Source organism: Ziziphus jujuba, chromosome 5, assembly GCF_031755915.1.
Source record: "Ziziphus jujuba cultivar Dongzao chromosome 5, ASM3175591v1".
NCBI classification, from domain to species: Eukaryota; Viridiplantae; Streptophyta; class Magnoliopsida; order Rosales; family Rhamnaceae; genus Ziziphus; species Ziziphus jujuba.
The window spans coordinates 1,227,120-1,254,982 of NC_083383.1; the positions used below are offsets into that span (position 1 = coordinate 1,227,120).

A 27,863-nucleotide genomic window follows, 5' to 3' on the forward strand; every position below is an offset into this window, starting at 1 on the left:
TGCACCTAATATTGTTAAAAATTATATATTGAAGCTAATACTCATCTATCTATTCGCATACTCCAATTTCATATATCTCCGTCTCAAAAAGAAGATTTTGTTCATCTACGTGCAGAATTTGCTTGTTATATATGTGACTGCTATATAGTCGTTGAGTTTAGATGTGACCCATTTGTGTAAGCAAAACAATTTGTTATTAGAGGATGGAATTTGTTGGGGTCTAATCAATAATTCCATTTTTTCTTTGCTTAGAGATCAAGATCAGATCAAAGGGCACGGAGATTACAAACTACCAAAATTTCAAATCAGCTCCAAAACTGGACGAAATTTTGAAAATCCCAAATTGTCTTATTCCTACACTACCATACAGGCCCACTAGGATCTGTCGACAAGACCCTTGGAAAAAAAGAAAAGAAAAAAGGCAACATGGCCCGCCCATGCACATGCAGAAAGCTGTTTTGCGCGTAGGACGTGTTTGGGGTCCTCTTCGTTTACCCAGAAACAAAGAAAAAAAGTCAAGAAACAGAAAAAAGATTGATAAATAGTGCATTTTCGCAAACTACTAGTTTACGATGCCAGTAAAAATTAAAACTTTAGGGCCTCCATGGTGGGTTTTTGAACAGTTGGGCCCTCAGTGGGCCAGTAATCAGTGGGGGACGTCACACTCACAGTGCTCTCCAACTGATAGGTGAAGGTACGGTCTTAAAGATAAAAAATAAAAAAAATATATATATATATATATAAAAAGGTTTACGGTTTAGTCTGTTGCCAATGCCATACACTCACCTCTACGTAAAGTATTTTATATGACACACATACTAAGATCACCCTCTCCTAGGAATTATAATATGGAAAGTGAAAGTGAGGACCATGCCTTCCGGTCCACTACTCATTTCATTCATTCATTCCCCACCTCAAAAGCACCCAGAAAAAGCCAAAATTTATCGACTTGGAATTCCACCAAGGACTTGCTTTTAAGGTACTCTCAGATTCAAATTCCCATTTGAAACATGATTCTTATACTTGGAATCCTTGGAGTAAATGAGTTAGAATTTTACCGTCCCACGTACAAATAACGGTTTGTTGCCAAGGGAAAAAACATAATCTTCATTTGAAACTTATGAACCATCCTTTCCACTTTTCCTTGCGCAGTTATGATTATTCATATTATTATGGTTTTGAAAATAGAATCACACACTTTTTTTGTTGTCAAACACCTAATAATTCTTAGCTTTATTATTAGCTTTGTCCTTTTGTAAACGGAGGGGTTAAATAGAGATTTTTGTACAAGTTAGTGGCATGAATGCAAATAAGCAGAAGAAATTAAAGCCGCTAACAACGTGAGCACCGCGCGATAAACAGTAAAAGCGGGGATACGTTTGCAAAAAACTTTAAAAATAAAGAAAAATAGACGTTAGGGCTATACCGCAAGGCTTTCCCTCTCTGTCTGCAAATTTATCGAGTAAGTGGTCCTTGGCATTCCCAAACCAGCATAAATGCGGAATTTAATAAGATGATTAAGCTCACCCGAAAATCAAGCTCCCTGTTTTAAATTCGAAAAAGGCAGAGCCTTTCAATCTACGAGAGGACTTTGGGCTCTCGATTTGTCCAGTTCTAGCTCCTACCCAGGCACGTATACGTGGCACTCATGGGTTGCTCCTCCTCGAGGCTCGAGGATCTGCCGGCCGTGGCTTTATGCCGGGACCGCTGCAACTACATCGACGAAGCTCTCCGACAAAGCAGTGCGTTGTCCGAAGCCCATGCTGCCTACTTAGAATCCCTTAAGTCGCTTGGCCTCACTCTCCAACGTTTCTTCGCTCAAAATCCAAACCCCCAAACCAACGGCGATCCTGTTAAACCTTCTCTACCGGTCGCTTCACCTGATCACCACTCACACTCACACTCCCACTCGAGTTCGAACTCAGACTCACACCTGCCATTCCACTCAGATTCCGAAGATGGAGATACTGATAAAGATTTGGAGTCATCATTACTCATCCGCAATCATTATCTTAACCACGACGAAACCCAGAGCCCAATCCCCTACAATTTTAACTTCTTAACTTCGCGTAAACCGCCTCCGCCACCGTCTCCAATCACCCCGGCTTGGGATTTGTTTAATTTCTTCGACACCTACGATAGGTTCGAGCGGTTTTACGTTTCTATCCCAGAGGGTGAAGCTGCGGATAAACTGAAATCAGATGGAGATGGGAAATTTAGCGGCACTTATGCAAAAAAAGCTGAAGAGAAGGGGCAGAGTGAGACTACGCCAAGCGTTAAGGCGGAGGATGGCAATACGACGACATGTCAAGTTCGAGCCGTGAGCAAAGGAAGTGATCCGATAAAAGAAGGGCCCGAGAATGCCAAAGATTCGGCTGCCTCCACAACTCCAAGTGATACACGCGGCGTCTCAGAGTCTATGACTGAGATTCAGGTACTGTTCGAGAAAGCGTCAGAGTCAGGCATTGAAGTTTTGAACCTGCTCAACCATCGTCAAAGAATTACTACCAGTAAAGGTTTTGATCTTAATTTAGTATTTCCCCCCTAATTAGTTTGTCTGAATTTAGAAGTTTTAATTGGTGGCTCAACGTATCATGATTGGTGTGGCAGTAGATTATGTTCGTTTGGGTTCTGAAGAAGAGATGGGAATGAGTTCACGGAATCTGTCTTCCACTCTGAAGAAGCTGTTGCTGTGGGAGAGGAAACTTTATGGTGAAGTCAAGGTTTGTTTTGATATCTAATTTCCTTGACTTGAAAAGCATACTGCTCCTTGAACTAATTATACGTCAGTGTAACATGGCGTTTGAATATCTCTTCTACAACTGTAGGCTGAAGAAAAGTTGCGTACAATTCATGAGAAGAAGTGCCAGCAACTTAAACATTTGGTTAAGAAGGGTGATGATGCTCACAAAGCTAGCTCCACCAGGACATTGCTCAGGAACTTATCAACTAAATTGAAGATTGCGTTTCAGGTTGTTGACAGGATATCAATTGCAATTAGCAATCTGAGAGACGAAGAGTTATGGCCGCAGATCAAAGAATTGGACCATAGGTATGTGTTTTTGATTTTAATGCTTTCCATAAATTCACACTTTTAATTTCATCTCTTTTTTCTAATGTTCGGCGAATTGTCTGTTCCTGTTAGGAGATGGTGAAACTCACTTAAATTGTTTAAAGAAAGTTATACCATTATTGAATCTTATTGACAGGATGATGATCATTTGGGGTTTAATAACAGCTAGATTTATAGATGATGTAATTAATATCAAACAATTTTCCATGTTATTTAGTCTATATTGGAGACTGTTAAAATCAATACAAAATTAGTAAAAATAATTAAGAATATAGTAAATAAAAAGCTAGTTTGCAGAAAAAGAGAAAATTGGCATGTCCTATTCTCTCCCTTGAGCTTAAAGAGAGAACAAAAAACTACTGCTGCCGTTTTAAAGTTATTTCTTTGCTTTGACTTTTTTTGAATTCCTTGACCCAAGTAACTTCTCTGACACTCAACAAAAAGAAGCAGAGATGCTATTATCTTTTAATGTGGGTTTCCATGAAATAAATCCTCTGCGGCCAAGTAAATGGTTTAATCATCCTTCATGTACTTTTTGTTAATTGGCGGGTAAATATACAATGAGATTTTTCTGAATAGCGATGAAATATATGTTCTTTTCGCTTAATTAAGATGCATACATTAATTTATAAACAGATGGTTCTGGTAGACACCTAATTATTTTTTTGTGTTGAATGACACCTAATTATTTTTGGTTTGGGACGTTTGAGTATTTTGCACCCCAAAAGAACAGATTTTGCAGCTATACATAGTTGTTCTAGCAAGGATTCTGTTTCCAACACCCACCCACACAGGGGAAAAGGGGATTCTGTTGAGTTCATGAAATGAAACCCATCAACGTACCTTAATTAATTACTAAACGATCCTCCGCAACGTTTTGCTGATACGCAATTTGCTGTTTTTGCAGGTTTCTTCCAATGTGGAAAACAATGCTAGAATGTCACAAGCGTCAGCACCAAGTAGTTGAAGAAGCCAAAGGTTTAGATGCCATGACATCTAATTCGAAACTCACAAATGCTCATCTTGAAGCTGCTATACAACTGAAGTTAGAGCTTCAAAACTTTACCCTGTGCTTCTCCAATTGGATTATTATCCAACAAGACTACGTAAAATCCTTGAATGGTTGGCTTATGAGATGTCTTCTATATGAACCTGATGAAGACACAGCTGATGATAGTTTGATTCCCTTCTCTCCTGGACGAGTTGGTGCACCACCTATATTTGTGTTCTGTAATAACTGGTCGCAATCCATGGAGAAACTCCAAGACAAGGAAGTGGTTGGAGCCATCCAGGGATTTTTGGGCGCCATAGATTTGCTCTTGAAGCAGCATAACGGGGATCTTCAACAAATGGTGATTTCAGACAGAGACTTAGAAAGAAAGGTTAAAATCATGGAGAGAGAGGAGCAAAAGATACATAAGGTGATGCAGAGTCGAGAAATTAAGATGGTAGTATCTGCTGCTGAGGAAGACAATAACCAGTTTGGAATTATCAGATCAACATCTACTAACGTGCAATTGGGTTTGAAGCAGATATTTATGGCATTAGAGAAGTTTGTTGGAAACTCCATACAAGTGTACGAGGAGCTTGGCATACGCGTGGAAGAACTGAGGCATGAGCAGCTTTGAACCTCAACGTGCGGTTCAAGAGGTACTTCGTTGGTAATTTGATCGATGGTCATACATTATAATTGAGGGTGGCAATTTTCTTTGCCTGGTTAATTGAACGAACCAGGTTATGCATAAAGCAGAGGCCCGCCAGCTTTTGTGCGTCATTTACGTAGAGGCAAGGGTTAGAATATCAACCAGAAGTTGAGTATATAAGAACCATCCTTAATCTTTTGAATCCTAAATCTTTGGAGTGGAATCTGTTTTGGTCTTTTTAATCCTAAATCTTTGGAGTGCATATTGCATATATTGTTTTGCATTTGGCATAGCAGAGACTTCTCAGCGGGAATTGAGTATAGGGAAAACCATGCCTGCTGCTTACATTTTATTCTTTTGGTGAATTTGCCTACTGGTTACATGAGAAAGAGTAGTTTGGGCACGATGACAGAGCATCATCTTCCCAAATCTCTCTTCATACGTGTGGTTCCATAGGTGTTTTAGAGAAATTAACCACTGCTGAATGTATTGCTAAATACCATTCTTTCTTGTTATATATGTATGAGATCTGAGTTAGGAATCGTGAGATTAGTAAGTTTATTTCACCTAATTGTTACAACTTAATTTTGAGTCTTTTCTTTACACCCTAACATGCATATAAATGTATGATACTTGCCACTTACTTTGGTTGCCTAATCAATGATCTCGCCGCATGTAGCAAACAGCAACCCTATGAAACTCTAATACGGTGGTCAATTGACTGACGATGTAACTTGATGACCAAATGCAAAAGAAAACTTGAGAAAATTAGCTCCAAAGAAAAAAAAAAAAAAAAATGGAGCACGGAAAACAAAAAGTATTCGGCACGGACTTAGAAAATAGTCAAAATATTAGGACGCGTGCGGGTTCATGGTAGGCATTGTGAGCGCGGTCACTTTCATATGTCAAATCCGAGGTATAACGTGGTTCAACTACAATTTTAAAAAACCTGAAAATGATCGACAATAAACTGATGACGTTTCCTTGTTGTGCATGTATGAGAAGGATTATGATTCGGAGCTTCGATCACCATCTTACGTAACATTTTTTTTTTTTGGGGCTAAAAACCTACATATCTTTTTCCTTGATAAAAAAATTGTTATATATTGATCTAAGCATATTTTTAAGTTTAAATAAAATAACTTTTAATAGGTATTAAATCTTATAATGTCTTTGCCAATTAGTCTCGTTGCTGGCTCCAAAGCCTAACGTTGTGTACGGATGGCGTATGAGATCTGAGTCTGACCAAATAAATGTCAAATATCCAAACACGCCCGCCCAGTGTAGACGCAAAGCTAGATTTTATTGATTCTCCTTGTCAGTTACAGTCGCTATATGTCACGGTCCTACATTTTATACAGTGAAAATAGACCGTGCGGTGTCAAAATTTTCTAGTCATGGCTAGCCTTTTCACTATCCGAGTTCATATAGCGACCCATCTGCTACTAATTATACGTTCCTGAGGTTCCCATAATCATCATGGCTCATGCCGCTCAGCAAGCTAGTCCGATGGCCTCACGCTCACTCTGTAGCTTGTTACTCAATCTTATGCCAAGATCTAGCCAGCAACCCATCTTTCCACTCGGGCCTTGGTCCATGCACATCTCGAATAGCATCCGATCCAGGAGCATGTACACTAGTATTATGCCAACATGCCACCCAAGGTAGCAACACAAGATCGGAAGCCCACATACGAATGTCACCCGATGGCACGGTGTCGCCCTGTCCGTGCCTATTTAGCTTCCGACCTACTTGAGTGAGGCAGAACCCGAGCTCTCGTTCATTGGCACATTTGCCACAACCTTGTAACAAAGGCCTATGTGTGTTCTTGGCATAGCCGATAGAAAACGGCATAGTGAATGCTACACTCAGCCTCTGACACAGGAGTGACGCGCAATACCAGTTCAAAGCGCCTACCGGTACTGTCTTCGGAACTCCTTGTCCTTCGGAGACATAAGCCCACCTTCGTGGCACTTTATGTCCGCCCCATGGCTTGCCGTCACCCTTGGGAGGCTCGCTTAACCCAAGTTCGAAGCCGGAGCCGGGGGCCGTGGAGAGCTAGACACAGACCACCCCCTAAAGAGCTTATTGAGCCATTTCCTTTCCGGTAGCCACAGATATCACTTTGTGCGAGAAATCATAATGGGGTTTTTTCTAGCAAACCTTCGAATCTTGATCTGCCATTCGATATGCACCATTTTAGTGACATTCTTAAGAACTTCCCACAGTCCGAGATTGAAGATTCTGACCTTCAAATATTTATGAAAATACCACTAGGCCATTCTAAAGATGCGGACCGTCACATTATGCTTGTGCAAATTTTTCTGTTTCCAACAAATTCTAAAAACACCATAGAAAGAAAGAAAGATATAAATAGCATAATATTATGTTAATGTCTTATGCTATTATATGTACATTTAATATAACGAATGATTAATAGAGGAGAATATGATAGATAAGAATTGTGATTGATGGTGTGGTTATTTTAGTTGGGATTATGGGATTATATAAAGCACTTGGAGATTTTAGGGGTGTCTGTCAAAACAGTACCAGCAACAACATTGAAAACCGAAGAAGAAGAAAATCAACGGCCAAAAAACCTTGAGAGATAAAAAAAGAAAGGAAAAAATTGAGACGTTGGGGGATTCAAACGGGGAATGACGGGATTGCCCTTTTAGATATAAAACGGACAATTGAACTGTAGGAAGAAACAGAGAGAGACAGAGGTGTTTGTCAGTGCAGAAAAACAAAAAGGAGAGAGAAAGCAATGAGAAGGAAAAGAAAGCTGCAGCTCAACATCACTCCCTAGATCTCTCTATCGCTCTCTTTTCGCCCCTCGCACACGGGCGGGTTCGAAGATTAATTATATTAGCACTGCCACTAACCCACCCACCCCATCTCTCGCTCTCTCTCTCTCTCTCTCTCTCTATGATAATCAACAAACAGCTGGCGGAGGTGGGGCACTGAGTCAACCCGACTGAGTTATGGGCTGTTGCGAATCGTCCGCCTTGAAAGAACCGCACCTGGAAGACAAAAACCACCAGCAACAGCAGGGCCAAAACAACAACCACCGTCCTTACCCGTCCAATGGAACCGACGCCGTTCCACCAGGACCCGGAGGCGTGCCTGCGTTTTCGGAGTTCTCGTTCGCCGACCTGAAAGCAGCCACCAACAACTTCAGCGCCGACTTTATCGTCTCCGAAAGCGGAGAGAAAGCCCCCAATGTCGTCTACAAGGGCCGCCTCCAGAACCAAAACAATCGTCGATGGATCGCCGTCAAGAAATTCACTAAGTTGGCCTGGCCCGACCCCAAGCAATTCGCCGTACTTTCTCGGATTCTTTTATCTGCTATCCTTTCGATTTGGATCAATTATTGTTAGGGTTTCGATTTTCTAGCGTATTTAATTGTTCTTATTTTATTTTTTTTATTAATAAAATAAAATAAAACTTTTTGTTCAGGATGAAGCTTGGGGTGTTGGGAAGTTCCGGCACAAAAGGCTTGCTAATTTGATTGGGTATTGCTGCGATGGCGACGAAAGATTGCTAGTTGCCGAGTACATGCCCAACGATACCCTTGCCAAACATTTGTTCCACTGTACGTTCTTCTGTAAAAACTAGGGCTTTGCTGTTTTGAAAAATTTTCCCCGTGGTTTTGTTTATTAAAAAAAAAAAAAAAAAAAAAAAAAACAAAAACAAAAAACAAAAAAGTGATTTTGACTTGCGATAAAAAAGTGAGTTACTTGGTAAATTCAATGGAGATTACTGTAGTCTAGAATTTGAGTCCCACTGCATTTCAATTAAATGTTGAAGTTTAGAAAGGTCTATGTATGATGACCTACTGGCATTTTATACGGTTGTCTGTTTATGTATCTATTTGCTTCCATTGTAAACGCTGTTATGCATCACTAAAATAATAATTTTTAGTGGTCGAATTTAGAAAGCTTGTACACTGTTTTGAACCACAAGATACGTTTCTGTACCAATCAATGGAGAAACATGTAGTGTCTTTTCCATTGCATTGGGGGTTAAATGATAACTAAGTTGCTTCATGAGAAAACGTGATTTTTATTTTTATTTTTATTTTATTTATTTATTTTTTATGTTTTTTTGGCCTCTAATATGATCAAACGCCTCAATCCTCACTAATTCGTTCGCTAGAGTAATTGAAGTATCTGTTGGATTAATTTAGTTCGGTAGATTAATTGAAGTATTTGCTGGATTAATTTAGTTTAAACTTTCTTGCAGGGGAAAATCAGACCATTGAGTGGGCAATGCGTCTAAGAGTTGCTCTATACATTGGTGAAGCATTGGATTATTGCAGTACTGAAGGTCGTCCATTGTACCATGATTTAAATGCATATAGAGTTCTCTTTGATGAGGTATAATCTCTTTCATCAAATTTGAAGATTTTACTTATGCAATTTGTACAAGAATTGACATCAGTGTGTGACCTAACTATGGTTAAAGTGGATTCATTTATGGTCGTGTTAAGATTTAAGATACTGTCATTTGGAGGATAAATGCTTTTGTTTTTATCACCCCAAAGTTTGTAAACATTTCAATGTTTTGGCAGGATGGTGATCCTCGGCTTTCGTGTTTTGGGTTGATGAAAAATAGCAGGGATGGAAAAAGTTACAGCACTAACCTGGCTTATACACCTCCTGAGTATCTAAGAAATGGTACTTGTTTATCTTCATTTATGTAAACAATTTTGCATTATGAATTTGTAAGTCAACTGTCAATGCCCTCTGTTTATTGAGGTACAACCTATCCTTAGTATCTCTTATAAACTACAAACTGCTAAGAAATTCTTAAGAGATATTCTCAATTTTATCTGCAATAAATTTATCATCTCTAATCAACTACAAACTGTTAGGAAATTCTTAAGAGGAATTCTTAATTTTGTGTCCGATATATTTATTTGACATACAGTACTAATTATTATTACTTAAAGAATTGCATGCCTTGGTTAATTTACTATTTAGTTATACTGAAGCAAAGAGTACACTAGCATCTTTGAGAATGAGAAACAATCAATCTATTTGCAAAATAGATTACATTTTAATTGCAAATGAGTGATATTTTATGATTTACAATATCCTTTATATGCTGTAGGAAGGGTAACTCCAGAAAGTGTTATCTTCAGTTTTGGGACTGTCCTTTTGGATCTTCTCAGTGGGAAGCACATCCCTCCAAGTCACGTGAGTTTCTTAACATGTCATGTTTTCCATCTCTCTCTATTTTTACTTTTACTTCTTATCTTTTATGTTTGGATTATGATTTGAGCTACTAAGTATTTTGTTTGTAATAGAAGACTGACATTGGAAAATGGAAACCCCTACAATCAAATATGTTAGATTTTCCTTCTTTATGACTTTGTCTTTGGGAATTCTCTCTCTCTCTCTCTCTCTCTCTCTCTCTCTCTCTCTCTCTCTCTCTCTTCTTCTTCTTTTTTATTTATTTATTTATTTATTTTTGTTTTTTGTAGGAAAGTTACAAGTTTTTTTCCTGTAGTGGATGGTTTTGTTTTATGCCATTGCCATTAAACATTGACTTTTGTTTTATTGTAAATTCTGGATAAAATGGGTCTTTAATTTCCCAAAATTATTTAAGTTGTGAGATATGTTATTTCTTGAGAATTGCTGAATTGACAAACTCATATATATATTTTTTGTGGTTGAGCTTAGTGGACTTGGTTGTGTGTAAACCCAGCCCTCTATTGCTTTAACCAAGTAGGGGAATGAGCTAATTAAGGGTTGACTTTAAATGGTCAGACATAATGATAGTTACGGAACAAGGTTCAGATTATTGTTTGACGTGAAGATAAAAATTTTCTATTAATTATGAGAGCTATATGTGCAGGCTCTTGATATGATAAGGGGTAAAAACATTCTTCTGTTGATGGATTCACACTTGGAAGGAAACTTTTCAACAGAGGAGGCAACTGTGGTTTTTGAACTTGCCTCACGCTGCTTGCAGTATGAACCCAGGGAGCGGCCAAATACCAAAGATCTTGTAGGAACACTCGCCCCACTGCAAAATAAACCTGATGTAAGGCTTTATTTCAGAGTCTTGAGGCAGCTTTTTATTATGCCTATGTTTCCTAATATTCGCTTTTAACCACATTTTATGGTTATTGTATCTTTTAGGTTCCATCTTATGTGATGCTTGGAATTCAAAAGCATGAGGAAGCACCTCCAACTCCACAACACCCTCTTTCTGCAATGGGTGATGCCTGTTCACGGATGGACCTCACAGCTATCCACCAGATTTTAGTGATGACACACTACAAAGATGATGAAGGAACAAATGAGGTGCTTGGATTATAGAACTTTTGACCTTCTGCATTCAAATGCTTATTGGTAGTACTATGCTAAAATTTGGTTTTGTATTAGTTGTCTTTTCAAGAGTGGACCCAGCAGATGAGAGATATGTTGGAAGCCAGAAAGCGAGGGGACTTGGCATTTCGAGACAGAGATTTTAAAACGGCAATAGATTGTTATTCTCAGGTATGTGCTATGTTCTTCTCAAATATGTATTCTGCTTTATGGTAAAACTTTTAGGCACCCATTTTATTGCCCTACACCAAGTGCAAGTATTTGGGAATGCATATGCAGGAACTAACGAAGTATGTTAGAATCCTGAAATTTCAGATGGTGGGACTTGGGATTTTTTAGAGAGGGGTTTAAACATGAGGTATAATAAAATGGCACTAGTTAGGATAGCACACAGACGTTCTATGCCATAGTACTGTAAGATTCCAAAGATCTTTTATAAAATCATTCTGTCTTTATGTGCAGTTCATAGAAGTGGGAACCATGGTTTCTCCAACTGTCTATGCGCGGCGAAGTCTTTGCCATCTCCTTTGTGATCAACCAGACGCTGCCCTCAGAGATGCAATGCAAGCACAATGTGTTTATCCTGACTGGTCAACAGCATTTTACATGCAGGCAGTTGCCCTTGCCAAGCTAGACATGCACAAGGATGCAGCTGACATGTTAAATGAGGCTGCTGCACTTGAAGAAAAAAGGCAAAAGGGTGGGAGAGGAAATTGAGAAGTAATCCTGTAATTTTTTTTTTTCTTTAAGCACAAATGCTTAACGAAGCATTTGTTGTACTCAAGTGGTTGTTGTTGTAACAAAACATGTGGCGTTCATATGCGATGGGAAATGGAAGTGTATCATGCATTACAAGAAACGGGAATGTGGTTTTCACCAGGATGTACCATAGGGAGAGGGGCAAAACTTGTTTCATTTGCATCAACTGTCACGCTATTTTTTTCTTGGATTTGATGAAATAATTATTTGGTTCTTGATGTGTACATGTCTATATGTATATGATACAAGACAAACATGGTTCCACTTGGGTTGGCTCTATTATACATCATTTCACCTAAAAAGTCCATAATTATGCAACATGTAGCTCAGCTTTTCCGTAAATTTACACAGGCTCCTAAATTCTTCTCCATCAATGAATTTAATTAATTTACCTTTTTCTTAATTTTTTATTTTTCATTTAATATGGTAATGAGCAATCAAGTTGCTTACGGCGCGGTAACTTATAAATCCATTCCGATCCTAATGTAAGGACCCCCCCCTTTGGGCAGCTTTCAAAGCGCACCAAAGCAAAAACTATGTACACTTATTAAACCCTCTCTTTTTATCCTTTCTATTTGGCAACCAAGAAAAACATGACGAGCTGCTTACAAAGTTGGCCTGAGCCAATTGCTAGAGTTCAGTCTTCAGCTGAAAGTGGCATAAATTCAATCCCAAAATGTTTTATCAAACCCCCATCTCAAATACCAGCTTGCTCTACTAATAGTTTCTCCAATATTTTCCGAATTACTAATAATTCCTCAATATTTAATTACTACTGTTGCGAAGATATTAATAACCCAGTTATTGATCTCCAGAAATTCTTTTAGAGACAACGCTTGGTTCGCCATCGGAAGCCCATCTAGAGTGGGGTTTTTCTCCAGATTTTGAACCATGGTGTTAGCCATGAGCTTATGAAAAATGTGAGAGTGATGTGTAGGGAATTCTTTGGGAAGGAAGGTTCTTCAAATAGGGATTCAGAGCAGGATGCATGTTCTGGGGCTGAAGTTGGAAGGGTGTTATGAAACACGCCGTTTCATTTAACAAAAACATGTCTAAGATTTTTATCTGGACAAGCATAGAATTTAGGATATAAATTTGATGGATGGAGCTCCCAATTTTATTTCTCCATTAAAGTTGATATATATTTTCGAACTCCATTAGAAATGTACACATATAGGGGTGACTCGTTAAAAATTGCCCTTTCAAATTGGCCCTTCTTGCTGAGATTTCTGGATCCATCGGATTGTAATGCTATTTTTTTTCTTGAATTTGATGAATAATCAATTGGTTCTCGACGTGTACATGTGTATATGTTACAATAAAAACATGGTTCCACTTGGGTGGGCTCTATTATACATCATTTCACCTAAAAAGTCCATAATCATGCGACATATAGCTCAGCTTTTCCGTCAATGAACAGGCTCATAAATTCTTCTCCATCAACAGTTTCTTTCTCTATGAGTAGTTGAGCAAGTTTGTGGAGGATATCAATGTGGGTTGTGATGATCTGCTTGGCCCTTGAATAAGCTTCCTCTACCAGCTCCCTTACCTCTGCATCCACAACATCAGCAGTTGCCATGGAGTAATCTTTCTGGGATGACATCTGCATTTCGTATATAAACAATTTTGTCAGTGAATAAATAGAGAGTAGACAAAGATGCAAATAATATTAATATTAATGTTACCTGTTGACCCAAGAAGGGGTTGCCTCCAGGTCCACCAATTGCAATCTGTCCAATTTTTTTGCTGAACCCAAATCTCTCAACCATCTGTCTAGCTACACGGGAAACTTGCATGAAGTCATTTGACGCCCCTGTTGTCACATTCTCCTGCCCAAAAATGACTTCTTCTGCCACCCTGCATTACATGCAGTACAAGACTGAAGGAAGCTGTCCCAAAATACTTGAGTATTGGAGATAAAAGGCACATGCCTTACTACTAAGTTTATTTACATGCGTTTCAGAGACATTTTGAAAATGAAAAGTCTTATGCCCAGGAAACTTTAAAAGGAATTAACGGACATGAGTCGGTAACCAACCTCCCACCAAGAGCGACAGCCATCTGATTCTCCAAGTAGCTTCTGCTATACAGTCCAGACTCGAGCCTCTCTTCACTTGGGGCAAAGAAGGTAAGTCCACCTGCTTGACCACGTGGAATGATGGATATCTTGGCTACTGGATCATATTCTGGCATCAGCGCACCAACTAGAGCATGCCCAGCCTCTGAAAAATGATATGCACGGATAGGAATTAGCTAGTCGCAACCCAAAGCAAATGATCTAGAAACAGGACCAACTAATGGATATGTTTATATACCATGGTAGGCAACTAATTTCTTCTTCTCATCTGAAACTACAGCATTTTTCTTCTCTGGTCCTGCAATTATCCGCTCAAGAGCATCGGATATCTCATCTTTGCTTATTTCCTTGAGGTCACGCCTGGCCGCAAGAATAGCAGCTTCATTCATCAGGTTCTGTAAGTCAGCTCCGGTGAAACCTGGTGTTCTCCTCGCAATTTTCTCGAAGTCCACATCTTTTGCAAGTGCTTTCCCTCTGGAGTGCACCTGTCATAAAAAGAAACATGATATTTGATATATTTTACTACTAGATCACTTTCAATGCACATAGAAATCAATCTGTAAAAGACACCAATGTATCTATTTAGAAGTAAACATCAATTTTAAGATGAAACTCTGGCACCCTTGCTGTCGGTAAGGAGCCATTAGAAATGTGGAGTAACATAAAACAATACCATTTTATTTTTGAGTAAATTTATTAACAGAACTGTAAGCATGCTAAATGTGGAATATAAAATCATCGCTCCTTATGCCTATTGACACAACTTCCAGAATTACAGGCAGCCTCAAAATTAGAAACCAACACAAATGACCATATAAAGGAACCACGATATATAACAACGTGGGTTGAGTTTGCACAGAGCTAGCTAACCTGAAGGATCTTCACTCTACCAGCAACATCAGGCCTGTCAACAGTGACCTGACGGTCGAACCTGCCGGGCCTCAACAACGCGGAATCAAGAACATCAGGCCTGTTGGTAGCAGCCAAGACAATCACTCCAGAATTACCAGAGAAGCCATCCATCTCAGTTAAGAGCTGGTTAATAGTTTGCTCCCTCTCATCATTTCCACCTCCTAGACCTGCCCCTCTCTGCCTCCCAACAGCATCAATCTCATCTATAAACACAATGCAAGGTGCTTTGGACTTGGCCTTCTCGAACAAATCCCTCACTCTTGAAGCTCCCACTCCCACAAAAAGTTCAACAAATTCTGAAGCTGCACATGAGAAGAAAGGCACGCCAGCCTCACCAGCCACAGCCCGTGCCAAAAGGGTTTTCCCAGTACCGGGTGGTCCAACCAAGAGGCAACCTTTCGGGATTTTGGCGCCGAGGGCAGTGTACTTATCTGGGTTCTTCAAGAAATCAACAACCTCTTGTAATTCCAATTTAGCTTGGTCAGCTCCAGCAACATCCGAGAAAGTAACACCGGTCTCTGGAACTTCTTGGAATTTGGATTTCGACCTTCCGAAATCCATGGGCCCACCTAGACCTCCAGGACCACCGGGACCGCCCTGGGCTCGGCGGAACAGGAAGAACAATCCGGCAAACGCAAGGAATGGGAACAACAGATTACCAATAAAACTAAACAACCCATTACCGGAATCGCCCTCGGAGACCGATATATCGACACCATTCATGGCTAAAATGTCTATAAGGTCAGGGTCATTTGGGACAATTACGGTGGCGCGGCGGCCATCAACAGCGGTCAGTTGAAGGGCAGAACCGTCTTTGCTGAACCTGACCCTCTCGACCTTGCCCTTCTTCACTGCGTTCAAGAATTCGCTGTACCGCCATTGGCTGCCTTCTGGAAGGTCAGAGACGTTCCTGGATTGGGGTTTAGGGGCAGTGAGGAGGAGGTTTTGGCCGAACGGCGAAGAGTCTGCGGAGCCGGGCTGGACGGGCTGAGCTTCGACTACAGGTGGAGGAGTTTGAGGAGGATTGGCGTTGTCTAGGGCTAAGGCGTTAGGCGTGAGTGAAGTAAACAAAAGGGCAGCTAGAGCGGCTTGGGATGGTATGGATTTGAGGGTTTCTGAATTGGGTTTTCTGTTGAGACTGTTCTTAGTCATCAGAAACTTTCTTCTGGAGGAGAAAGGCAAAGGATTTATTGGCCATTTGGTGGTTTTGGGAGTGGGAGGAGAAAGTAGAAATTTAGTCCCGAAGAAGTTAGAACAGAGCAAAGGGTTAGCGGTTGAAGCCATCGCTTCGGTGTGGTTTCGCTGCTATGTGTGCCTCTGATTGTAGCTGGAGCTTGAGGGACGAGCTAACAACACCCAATCCTGAAAGGTTGGAATTTGATTAGTGATAGAAGATAGAAAATGAACAATTATGATAAAATGAGGGTCGGACAGGGAAAGTTTAAGCCTTGTGAAATTGTGGGAATTACACAGTGAAAGAAATATTTATATGGGCAGTGGTCAAGTTTGGACGTTTTGGATTTGATTTTTACGATTGCCTAAACACAATATTAGAATTTGGGAGATATGTTTGAACAAGTTGCTTCACTCCACGCCATAAATTTTGAGTATGGCTGGGGGTTCGTTTGTTTTGGCCATTAGCGTTGCGGGGATTACGTGTTCTGAGTTGTTTCCAGCCATTTCTAAGCTATTGTCTAAATCGACGTCTGGTAGCACTTCATTAACACAATACTTTACCAAAGCCCATCAATTAACAAACTGCGACCCAAGCCCATACTTCATAGCCATATAACATAGAGCGCGAAATTGGGCCATATGATTGGAAGTTGCGCTCTCAAATCAGTCTAATCTGTACATGTACAAAGCCCTTTTGAATTAATGCAGCAAACCAACCAGAAAACAGTGTCGTGGGTCCACAGGTCAAAATTTCCAAAACGATGTGAGGGATGACCAATCACAAAGTATGTTAAAGTTGTGCGACTGTGGCCCGTGGGATATGTACGACTCCCATTTCCTCATGAATGCGACTCTCGTGCCAATTTAGCATTACAAATCACAAGGTGTGGAGTCCTTCGTGATAGCCAATTAAGGCTATTATTAGCTTACGTTTCCGATTTTGTTTCTTTTCTTTCGAGTTATAAGTTTAGATAGGGGGGAAAAAAGAAAAATGCATATTTATTTTGCTCATAAATATCTGAAACTAAATCTTATCTGGTTCTCCAGTTTATATGAGCGTATTTATAAAAATACTAGTGTTACTTCTTCCTCTTGTAGCTCGTAATAGATAAAATGCCTGGACGGTGTGAAACCAAAAAAATAAAAAAAACAAAAAAGTAGATGGTGTGAAACTAGCACTGTACTCCTTGCATCATCGCATACGTCATATTAGTGTGGGTTGCTTGTGGGCCCCACAATCTTTTGTATTCTTTACTCATTTTTATTATATATTTGTACATGCTTTTTTTTTAATATATCAAATATATATCTGTACATGTTTAATTGAAATTTAATTATTTTTTTTAAAAAAATTATTGCTAAGATGGTTTTGTATACCAACAATCATGATTAAGATTAAGATTGAAAACGAAGAATAGACAAATATAGAAAAAAAAAATAAACAGAAAATCTTAATTCATTCTCAATGAATTAAGAGCTTTACAAATTACCAAGGAAAAAAAAAATGTTAAGAGCTTTAGTTATTTCTCGTTAAAAAGAGCCTTACGTATTTACCGCCAAAAAAAAATAAAGGAAAAGAAAAAAAGCCTTACGTGTTGCACATTTGAATCTTCCAAAACCACTTGTTATTCTCTTTCATTTATTTTCTTAATTTCTTTCTTTCTTTTTTTTTATTTTTTATTTTTAAATAACATAATCTTTTGTCGTCTTTGTTTTCACCTTTAAGGTAACCATACGAGCTGCCAATCAAATCATCCCAAATAAAATAAATATAGGTGTACGTCATCAATTACAATTATCAACAATGATAACAATTTCACCAATAACAGCCTATATATGTGCATGTGTGAACAAAAATTGAAATGATACTCATTATTTTTTTATTTTATTTTTTTGGCCTTTTATGGAGAATCATTATCACGTTCACCTCAAAAACATTTAAATTATAGTAGGTCTCCCATAATATATTGTGACAAATTAATAATATTTATATGGTGGAATAACTTGGTCTTGTATTTTACTCAGAATATAAAAAAAAGTTGGTCTATATTAATGAATTGGTCAAAATAGCGGCCAATGGCTAGCTGCCTATGTATGCATATTAATATAATAGGAATATCATCATATAAATTATAGACAATTTTCTATGAGAGTATTACAATAAAGGGAATTTTAAATTGTCACAAAACAATAGACCATTCGTGGTCTCTCGTGTTCCAGCATTGGTCATTCTTTCACACTAACCCTATTTCGTACCACGAAAAGAAAGACGAAATATTGATAGTGGATCCTTTAAACAAATAAAATAAGAATGCAAAGTGCTTTTTCTGTACTACCAAAAAAGGGTGTACAAAATTTACCCAAAAAAGCCCCAAAAAAAAAATTTGTTAGCCACAAGAGATTCAATCGTTAAGCGGATGCTGTCGATTCAAAGTTTCGTAACACTAACATGTATATACTAAATTAAAAGATACAAGCCAATCTGAATGGTAGGTATATATACGTAGTATAATGCAAGCCCTGAAGAAGCAGGGTTTCGAGGTGGAGAGGGCTCAACAGAATTAAATCATAAAAGTGATACTATACATACAGTGTACAGTTTCTTTCCCAACTTTTCATGATTTTCTACAAAACGAAGTTTTTCATGAAGAAAATTAGCATTTTCTCTCACCTTTTCGTGGAGTTGTAACTGACCTGTCTACCAAATATGGAAATTTCCTTCTCTAACGACTACGGAATTCAAGATAAAATTATCTTTAATTATAAAGAAGTAAATGAAGAGGAGAAAAACCCCAGGTGACATTAATTTCCATAATTAACGAGCAGTATCTGCGTACAAGCACGCATTGAGCTCCACTTGTTCGCCCTCCCATTTAGCCGTTGCAATCACTCCATCATGCACTGGCTCGTAGTCCTGTAAGTTATGCATAAAACAACAAATTAAAAACATAAAAATTAGTGTGTTCGCAATGATAAATTATGTTTCGAAATGAAATTAATTATGGGGAGGATGTGAAGGAAGGCATGCCTCGAGTTTTTGAACGAGTTCGCTAGCGTTAGGAGCAGAGACGATTATGGTGCGCTGGATAAAGCCCTCATCCACGGCTTTGTCTATGAAGGTGAGGAGATAGTTGTAGTAGCCTTCCACATTTAGCAAACCCACCTGTAATTGTAAACGTAAATGATAGAGCACTGAGACTCAGCTACTTTCAAATTAATATACAAAATGAACATCTCATGATGATGATGGCTAGTTCTAGTACAGGCTTGTCGTGGATTCCAAGCTGGGCCCAAGAAATGACTTCTAGCAGCTCTTCCAAAGTTCCATACCCTCCTGATCATAATCATCGTACACATTTACAAAATTAGCTAGCTACAACTATATTTATATATATTGCCCCCCATATATGACCGAGAAACTAGCTAGACAAGGAACCTGGAAGGGCAATGAAACAGTCAGAATGGCGGGCCATCTCAGCTTTCCTTTGATGCATGTCGGCTACAGGTCTTACCTCCCCGATTGTTTCCCCAGTTATCTGCTCTTTGCATGCATATTAGTATTATACTTTGCATCACACTCTACTTATATAATTACTCCCATACAAAAAAATAAAATATAATAAAATTTCTTGATTCAGGGAGCGAGAGACAGGAATCCAGATGAGAGATTTTGCACACCTCTCTGCACATTAGACTTCTGGGGATGATTCTGTGCATGTATATAAAAACCAGCATCAATCAATAGACTTTATAATAATTTAAAGACCAAAATGTGGATGAGTATGATTGCCCAAGACAAATACTCACCCTAGTACGTGTCCACCACCGCGATAAACCTCTCGAGAAACTATGCCCATTAATCCAACACTTCCTCCTCCATAAACAAGGTCCAACTTCCTCGAAACCTGAATTGGTCAACATAAAAATATTTTAACCATTCATTGATATATATTTAAAAAAAAAAAAAAAAAAAAAAAAAAAAAGAGTTACAAACTTGGCGAGGTGTTTGGAAATATTTCATACCAGCTCTTGTCCAAGTTCAACAGCAGCATCACTGTAGCAGTCTCTCTTGCCTGTAGTGCTCCCACAGAAAACGCATACTCTTTTAAACCTTGACTTCCCTGTCAGCTTCTTCTCCTCCACCATCTTTCTTAATTATTTTTTTGTGTAACAGTCCTTTGTTTTTTTATCTTGTTCGACTAAATCCCAAGATTGTCAAGCAAGAGGTTTGCAAATACCGAAAGGGGAACCAACAAGGTCATACATAGAGTGAGAACCCTATACAAAACATGTATGGCAATCCTTTATTAATGAAATCCTGTTGTACAACGTGGCCTCCAATCCAGGAACCTTTCGAAACGTCAAATTTGCCGGCATCTACGACTTTGCGGTGTGCTCAGACTCTGCAAGCCTCACTGCTTTATCCACTCACATTAATTTCTTTTTTTTCTTTTTTTGTCAAAAGTTTCACAGTGCAAAAAAATATAAAGTATAAATTCCACTTTATTCAGATAAATTGACGCTTGGCTTCCAAACAAGTTGAATACTGTAGGAAGTAAAAGTGTTGAGCAAGTTGAAATTGAAGGTGATGATAAAAAATATATATATAATAAAAAAATAAAAAATAAAAAAGAAGGATTTTGAAGGTGATTCTAATGATTTTTTCTTCTAATAAAGTAGAGACGTTCCTTAATGCACTTGTCGTAATCATCGATTAAAAAGGGGCCTACATAGAAAGCTATCTATTTCACGTGCCACGTACCATTTACATAGAAACCTATTCTCCGACAGGGCATATGAAAATTTAACTTCAACTTCGAGTTAAAAAATGAATAAAAATAAAAATATAAAACTTAAACAGTTAAGCGGTTGTGATTAAGCCGGAACACCCAGCTTTTTGGGAGCATCAAAGGACATTGCACCTGTATGTTACTTATGATGTGATTATTGTTTTTACTATACATGCCTCGGCCTCATTATGCTAATTGCTTCGTTTTCCCCCACTATATATATATATATATATATATATCATTTAAAAAGTGACCTCTAATAAGATTCGTACAGGTCGATTATAATTATTTATGATTTAACTTAATATTGTTCATGTAGAATAGGAACAGTTTAATGGTAATATCGTTTCTTTTTTATATGTGAAGTTTTGGATTTAAATAACCTTATGGATCAAAATAATAATAATAATAATTAAATCTACCATCATTTTTTTTTTCAAATTCTTTTTTCATGTCATGTAAGATATATATATATATATATATATATAATTAATGCCAATTCATACTCTAGAATAAAGCATATAGATTCTACTACATTCTCAACAAAATTGCCATATAATGCACGTCATGCATGATGTTAATGCATATGAAACGAAGAACTTTTTATTTTTTAATAATAAATTATAGTTCCATTCTTTCTTATTATTAGAAGAATTTTTAAATGATCGTTTCTACTTTATCATAAGAAAGGCACACATAATTCTCGATATTTAAATTTAATTATGGATGATAGAATCATATATAATTATATATTATTAATAGTGATTGAAACTCAAATAGTATTTATCTTAACAAAGCTTTAAATAATTTAAGAAATTGCAAAAAAAAAAAAATGAAATTAAATCAGTGGAGTGTAATTTTTCCACCAAATAAATTAAAAAAAAAATTGATGGAGGAAAGATATAGAATGAGAAGATGGTAATTAGTGAGGACGGTCCCGTGCCTTATGAAAAAATATTATATGTAACAATTACATTACTTTCAATTATTATAAATAATAATTTTATAATTATATGCAGCGTTTTATTACAATTAAATAAAATATATGATCCTACAAAATATTATTATATATTTTACGACAAATAGTTGATCATATCACGTCATTTTTGTAAAGGTTGCATATTTCAAGCGGAACATTGCTGTGTTTGTACTAGAAGGACAAAGGCCATTAAATGCGACTGATCCTATTTGTTATTGGCTTTGACTTACGATGCACCACGTGCCCTTGGTTTTGACAATATAAAGTAAATATAAAAATTTAAAACCACGGTTTGAATCCAGGACCGCCAAGAACCCAATTTTCCACAACACAAAACTTGTAAAGAGATTTGAGTGCCTAACCATCTCCAACCAAAACAAATGACCGATTTAATTAGTTATGGGATGATAATTAACTGTTGAATATGAGTTTAATTGCTGATTAATATCTTAAAATTTTAAAGTTATACTGCTTAAAGTTTAAAGTTTAAAATTATTTAAATTAAATTTTAAAATTTTAAATTTATTATGGATCAATTCAATTGATAACTGTGTTTTAATTTTAATGTTATATCGATATCATGCTAACGGCAACATGTTGATTTCATAATTTATTTTTAGTACAAAAGTTAACAAAAATTTTTAATTTTTTTTTTCATTTTATATTTATGATTTTTATTTAGAAAATTATATTCATTCATATGTTATTTCAATTGAAATTTCAAAAAAAAAAAATAAAAATATATATTTTTAAATCTAAAATCAGACTCAAAAATAAAAATGAAATTTTTTATCTAATAAAAAAAATTATTAGACTAAAATTATATAAAATAAAATTATAATTGGAAATTTTGCCCTTGTTAAAATATTTTTATTAAACCAAAAATTAAATAAAATAATTTTAGATTAAAAAAAAACTAAACCATAAAAAAATAATAATTGGACAAAAAAAAAATTTTAATTTTATGCTTTAATTATTTTGGTCTAATATAAATACTAAAAATAAATTTATTATTATTAATTTTATTTTTCTTATTTATTTTCTATTGGTCTAATAATTTATATTTATTGTTTTTAGATTTTTTTTAAATAAATGTGGTTTATTTTATTTCTAATTTTTCTATAGTTGCTTATTCTTTATAAAATTCAATAATTCATAAGTGAATGTAAATAGATTTACTTTTTTTTCTTTTTCTTCTTAAACGAAAATAAAAAATCATAAAAATTAAAATCTATTTTTATTTTTTTATTTTGGACTATGTTTGATGGATTGGGCATAAAAAAATATTATTAATTTTTGATCCATTAAAAAAATTTTATTTAATTTTTGTTCTAATCAAAGTATTTTTCATTGCACCAAAATTTCAATTTTATTTTTAATTTAATTTTAGGTAATATTTATTTTTTCAGAACTTTATTTTAAATAAAATAGGTTTGGATACAATTTTTTAAATAAAAAACATAAATCTAAAATGGAAAAGTAAGAAATTTATTTTTATAAAAAAAAATTAAAATTTTTTGATTGAAAAACAAATTATAAAATCAATATGTTGTTATGCTGACATCATGTAATGATAAAATTAATACTGTTAATGAATTGAATTGATTAGTAACAAGTTTAAAACTTTAAGATTAAATTCAAATAATTTTAATTTTTAATGTTTAATTGCATATTCGTTAAACTTTAAAATAAATCGAAAAGGTAAAACCAAGATTTGATTCCAGGACTGCCAAAAGCCCAATTTTCACGAGACAAAACTTATAAAAAGATCGAGTGCCTAACTATTTCCAATTAAAACAAATGACGGATTGAATTAGTTGCCGGATGATAGCTAAGTGTTGAATATGAGCAAGATTATGGGAATTGTTAATCAATGTGCGATTCTTAGTCAATTAGGAGAAAAATCAATATTATATTTAATAATTACCTCCGACATATGAAGTTTTAGATAATGTTGTCAAAATATTTCATATTAAATTCTGTCAATGGTTCGAAAAACAATGTTTTTTATTAGACAATAATATTAGCATAGTGAAAATATTATTAGAAGGGTAAAGGGATTATAAATTTATTAAATACAAAAATATACGTAAGCATGCGTAGTCGGAAAAGTCGGAAATACTTTTGTTCGGCTGAATAGTAGGGAATACGAAGGGAATTTTAAAGCCTTTTGCCTTTCAACAATGGGACTTAAAATGCTTTTGGCAAAAAGCTAACAAGATAAGCAAAGACACTTTCTTTTCAACTTCTTTGTGGGGTAATGTGGGATTCTCTTCTTCTTCTTCTTTATTTATTTATTTTTTTTCCTAATTTTTTTTTTTTTTGGGCCTTAACCACTTAAAAACCAAAGATAGTGAGGAATAAAGAATTCTCCGATTACTTGATTCTTAATTTTGTATTTTCAGTTCAATTGTTTAAACGGAAAATATCATTTTAACAATCAGTATTGATTTTCTCTCTTTGAAATTTTCGGTAAAGATGCCGATAGAAGATTAATTATATATAGTCTCATAAGTCATATATACTTCAGTTATGTATAGATGTGTTTGAGGAAGAGATTTATATAATATATATATATATATATATTACAAGCTTCATATTTTAAAGTTATTTTCTAAATTATGTAACTATTTTTCCGTAAATTTGCAATTTGTCAGGTGTTTTGCTACCAATATAGATAATAAGTATTAATTTTTTATCCTAATGGACTGTTTGGTAAAAAAAAAAAATATTGAAGAAAATTAATTCTTGAGAATTAATTTTTTGGGATTCAGTTTTCTGAGAATAAATTTTTTTTGAATTTTTTTTATAGTGCTTAGTTAATTATAGAGAAAAATAGAACTTACAAGAAATTAAATTAATTTATACATTAAAATTAAAAAATAAAATTATATTTAAAAAATATTCACTTCCCCTATCAATTTTTCATATTACAAAATATATTTTTCACTGAGATCACATATTCATTTTCTTAAAAATAATTTAAATATAAAAAAATTTTACTTTTCTAAAATATTTTAGATTCTACTAATTTTACTGATCAAACATCTTATAAAAGAATATTCAATAAAAGGAGAATATATTCCTGTTCCTAACAGTGGACTTTATGTGTTCAATATTTCAAAGCATTACTTGAGACGAAAACGACTAATTATGACTTTCAACTTTTAGGTGTACCAATTACAACTAAGCAAATTTAGAAAATTTGAGTCCTGTGGGACCACTATACTTGTGGAGATAAGCCTGCTGTTTTTTCATGGAGAAAAGGAATTAACACCAGCTCTTGCCCAGTATGATAATGATTGACTGATAGTTTATTGATCATTCATTGCCAAAGCTGAACCTCGATCATCGACTTGTTAGGTGGACAAGGATGTTGAAAAGGAGAAAGCCCCATTTATTCTTCATTCAACTCCTTGGACTTCAACATTCTACCTTTTTTTTTTTTTTTTTTAAGGGCTCCTTTCAAGAAGTTCCTTTGATCCTTTCAGTTTTTGAGTAAAAAAATTAATTAAGGTTTCTCTTTCTATCCTATAGGTGGAGTTCACAAACTTTCCGTAATTCATTATGCTCCATGGAATATTCTGAACGTTATAAATGTAGAATGAAAATTCAAATCATTCATCACTAAAATATAAAGTTATAAACAAGCAAAAACTACATATGTTGGCCTTTTCATTTGTAGTATTTATTTCCGAGTTCTAATTATGAACAGTTAGATAGAATCTTTTAACTTTGCTGAACGGGGAAAGAGGTGTGCGAGTGAAACCTGCTTTGAATTTTTTTTTTTTAAAGCACCAAACTTAAAAAAATAAATACTGTAAAATTGAATAATATTGTTCAAAAATTATGTAATATAGATTTGAAAGTAGTAACATTGTTCATAGACTCAGAAACATTTAATTGCGTACCACATGCTCCCATGTTCAAATACTTCCCCAGTTCAAGGAAAAGAACTTTAGCTTAACCCTTGAATTTAGAGAAATTAATTAGAAAGGTAAAACAAAAATTTGGGATTATTTGCTGTTTTACTACTTTAATTAGCCTAAATATACATAATAATTTGCAAGAATGACGCCCTCTGCCCTTTTACATTCTTTCTTTCCTCTGTCTCTCAAGGTCCCTCGAAATATATTACACGTAGCTACACGCGGAAATCAGCTGCAACTATGCCATCATCAACTAAACACAAGACCATCTCTACTAATAACGAACCATAATGCATTCCATTAATTGATTATAATAAACACGATTAGTATTACTGGAGATCGCATCATCAACTAGCTCACTCTATCTAGTTGTTGAATATTGATGCATATCATATCCAAATACATATGTACAATGTCCAAATTAAAATGAGTCCCTTCAAATATTCTCATCAATTACCTCATAAATATGTAGAATATTAGCATCCCCATATAAGTATCACTTATTAATTTTAACTCCTAGACAGACTGATCCGTAGATATCGTCCTAAATCTCTCAATTATATAAAATCATATCCTGTCTTTAAAATTCATGGCGCTGTGTTGCATCTAGGAACGTTCACACCAACTTCTTAGGTAGACTCCCTCCCTCTCAGATTCTTTTGTCACCTGCAAAGAAAACAAAGAGCCATTTTTTTAAAGCTCTTGACCTCAAAATCCTGTCTGGATTCTACCATTTAATTAAAACAGGCTGGCAGTGGCACCCTCCCTCTCCCTCTCCCTCTCACTCTCCCGCTTGTGCATGTATAAGCATCCCTATTAGTCACATCATCAACAACACAATATCTTTACCCAAAAGTAAAATATAAACTGCGCCTCTCCTTCGAAACATCCTGGGGACAATTTGGTTTCTTAGCTGTAATCAATTCAAATGTACCTCTTTCCGTACTACAAAGGACGCTTCATCCTCTTTTCCCTCAAGATTCAGATCTCGATCACTCTTTCTCTCTTGAGCTTTTCTATAAATTAAAACCATGAAATGCTATCTATATTAATTGTCTCATTTCTTTACATCATATCATCAATCCCCAAAACCCTTCCGAATTAATCCTTTTTTTTGTTTTTATTCAGTTAATAATCTCTTTGCTGATCAAAATGGAACGTCTAAATTTCGAAGCTCTCAAAGATTTACATAACACTGCTAACGACCTACTCCACATGTACTCGCCCATAGTCCAACAAGCTATCGTTGATCATCGACAAGAAAAATGGGTTTCTGAAGTCTCCGAAGCTTCTCTAAGAATGTTGGACGTGTGCGGTATTTCCAAAGATGTTCTTTTGCTAGTAAAACAACATCTTCAAGATCTTCAACTCACGCTTCGTAGAGTCGGAGAATCAGATATTGGTGATAAAGTCGCTGCTTATAATTGTTACAGGAAGAAGCTAAACAAAGAGACGGTCAAGTGCTTGAATTCCTTAAAGGGGATGAAGATTAAATCCATCATTTCAGAAACCGCGCCGGTCGACCACAATCTGACGCTAGTGGTGGATGTGCTAAGAGAAGTGAGGGTGACCACCATCTCCATTGTGGAGTCCCTGTTGTCCCTCATTGCCATTCCCTGGCTGGACAGAAAATCGAGTAAACGGTCATTCGCTTCCAAGTTTATGCGTGTGAGTGGCCAAAGTCTGTATGACATTTGCGATGAAATGGCAGTTCAAAGTGCGAATAAAAGATTGGAGGCAGTGGAGATTACGATAGAGTACCTTGAGGTGGAGTTAGAGTGCATGTTTAGACGATTGATCCAGACAAGAGTGGGACTTCTCAATGTACTTACCAAATAGGTCTCGTAGCTAGCTATCTACGAGCACTAGGGCTACACTGTCTTTTGAATTGATTGCCTCCCCAAGTTCACCAGGCTCACTACTTACCAAACCTAGCCAGATCAATATTGACATTATAGATTATTAAGTATTTCATTCTTTTATTTTTTTCGTTATTATATTATTATTATATTTTCCGAAATTATTTCATTAATTCATTATATAAAACAGTGCTGCAATTCTGATCTCAGCGTTAAATATTGGCTGTTTGTGGCCTCCAAAACCTGAGGTTTCTTTTTCATTCTTCACAAGATATATAGTGTCTTCTTAATTAAAAAAAAAAAAAAAAACAATAATTGTGGTGTTAAA

General features: G+C 36.0%; 5 protein-coding genes across 6 annotated transcripts; 3 read left to right on the top strand and 2 right to left on the bottom strand.

Annotated features, from left to right (window-relative positions):
• Nucleotides 1-1,429: 1,429 nt before the first annotated feature.
• Nucleotides 1,430-5,359, top strand: LOC107419782 (protein ALTERED PHOSPHATE STARVATION RESPONSE 1). Of its 2 annotated transcripts, none has more exons than XM_016028588.3 (4): nt 1,430-2,516; nt 2,611-2,723; nt 2,829-3,052; nt 3,981-5,359. In XM_016028588.3, exons 1-4 carry the CDS (start codon nt 1,649-1,651, stop codon nt 4,699-4,701), a joined length of 1,926 nt encoding a protein of 641 aa, XP_015884074.1. In that variant the 5' UTR covers nt 1,430-1,648; the 3' UTR covers nt 4,702-5,359. The 2 variants fall into 2 exon arrangements, with proteins under 2 accessions (XP_015884074.1, XP_015884077.1); XM_016028591.3 differs by having other exon boundaries at nt 2,614-2,723.
• Nucleotides 5,360-7,407: 2,048 nt separating this feature from the next.
• On the top strand, nt 7,408-12,037 carry LOC107419846 (serine/threonine-protein kinase BSK1). The gene is made up of 9 exons (XM_016028665.4): nt 7,408-8,039; nt 8,176-8,311; nt 8,962-9,095; nt 9,290-9,395; nt 9,832-9,917; nt 10,579-10,767; nt 10,866-11,030; nt 11,112-11,225; nt 11,517-12,037. Exons 1-9 carry the CDS (start codon nt 7,701-7,703, stop codon nt 11,769-11,771), a joined length of 1,524 nt encoding a protein of 507 aa, XP_015884151.1. The 5' UTR covers nt 7,408-7,700; the 3' UTR covers nt 11,772-12,037.
• Nucleotides 12,038-13,054: 1,017 nt separating this feature from the next.
• On the bottom strand, nt 13,055-16,373 carry LOC112488754 (ATP-dependent zinc metalloprotease FTSH, chloroplastic). Its single transcript, XM_016028653.3, has 5 exons — nt 14,761-16,373; nt 14,129-14,375; nt 13,852-14,035; nt 13,499-13,670; nt 13,055-13,416 (listed from the first exon to the last, which is right to left on the bottom strand). Exons 1-5 carry the CDS (start codon nt 16,084-16,086, stop codon nt 13,195-13,197), a joined length of 2,151 nt encoding a protein of 716 aa, XP_015884139.2. The 5' UTR covers nt 16,087-16,373; the 3' UTR covers nt 13,055-13,194.
• Nucleotides 16,374-18,793: 2,420 nt separating this feature from the next.
• On the bottom strand, nt 18,794-20,391 carry LOC107419837 (cytokinin riboside 5'-monophosphate phosphoribohydrolase LOG5). The gene is made up of 7 exons (XM_048475161.2): nt 20,002-20,391; nt 19,786-19,883; nt 19,657-19,687; nt 19,415-19,514; nt 19,242-19,312; nt 19,007-19,141; nt 18,794-18,892 (listed from the first exon to the last, which is right to left on the bottom strand). Exons 1-7 carry the CDS (start codon nt 20,122-20,124, stop codon nt 18,794-18,796), a joined length of 657 nt encoding a protein of 218 aa, XP_048331118.2. The 5' UTR covers nt 20,125-20,391.
• A 6,437-nt stretch (nt 20,392-26,828) lies between these two features.
• LOC107419770 (uncharacterized) lies at nt 26,829-27,515 on the top strand. Its single transcript, XM_016028569.3, has one exon. It carries the CDS (start codon nt 26,829-26,831, stop codon nt 27,513-27,515), a length of 687 nt encoding a protein of 228 aa, XP_015884055.1.
• Nucleotides 27,516-27,863: the final 348 nt, after the last annotated feature.

Bases quoted from the DNA above. Each gene is read 5' to 3' on its own strand.
- LOC107419782 (XM_016028588.3), top strand. From the start codon at position 1,649: ATGGGTTGCTCCTCCTCGAGGCTCGAGGATCTGCCGGCCGTGGCTTTA. The intron at 2,724-2,828 runs GTTTGTTTTGAT...CTACAACTGTAG, and splicing joins AACTTTATGGTGAAGTCAAG to GCTGAAGAAAAGTTGCGTAC. The intron at 3,053-3,980 runs GTATGTGTTTTT...CTGTTTTTGCAG, and splicing joins ATCAAAGAATTGGACCATAG to GTTTCTTCCAATGTGGAAAA.
- LOC107419846 (XM_016028665.4), top strand. From the start codon at position 7,701: ATGGGCTGTTGCGAATCGTCCGCCTTGAAAGAACCGCACCTGGAAGAC. The intron at 9,396-9,831 runs GTACTTGTTTAT...TATATGCTGTAG, and splicing joins TCCTGAGTATCTAAGAAATG to GAAGGGTAACTCCAGAAAGT. The intron at 9,918-10,578 runs GTGAGTTTCTTA...CTATATGTGCAG, and splicing joins AGCACATCCCTCCAAGTCAC to GCTCTTGATATGATAAGGGG.
- LOC112488754 (XM_016028653.3), bottom strand. From the start codon at position 16,086: ATGGCTTCAACCGCTAACCCTTTGCTCTGTTCTAACTTCTTCGGGACT. The intron at 14,376-14,760 runs GTTAGCTAGCTC...TTTTTATGACAG, and splicing joins GTAGAGTGAAGATCCTTCAG to GTGCACTCCAGAGGGAAAGC. The intron at 14,036-14,128 runs GTATATAAACAT...ATCATTTTTCAG, and splicing joins GAAATTAGTTGCCTACCATG to AGGCTGGGCATGCTCTAGTT.
- LOC107419837 (XM_048475161.2), bottom strand. From the start codon at position 20,124: ATGGTGGAGGAGAAGAAGCTGACAGGGAAGTCAAGGTTTAAAAGAGTA. The intron at 19,142-19,241 runs GTACTAGAACTA...TTACAATTACAG, and splicing joins TTGGAATCCACGACAAGCCT to GTGGGTTTGCTAAATGTGGA. The intron at 18,893-19,006 runs GCATGCCTTCCT...CATAACTTACAG, and splicing joins AACTCGTTCAAAAACTCGAG to GACTACGAGCCAGTGCATGA.
- LOC107419770 (XM_016028569.3), top strand. From the start codon at position 26,829: ATGGAACGTCTAAATTTCGAAGCTCTCAAAGATTTACATAACACTGCT.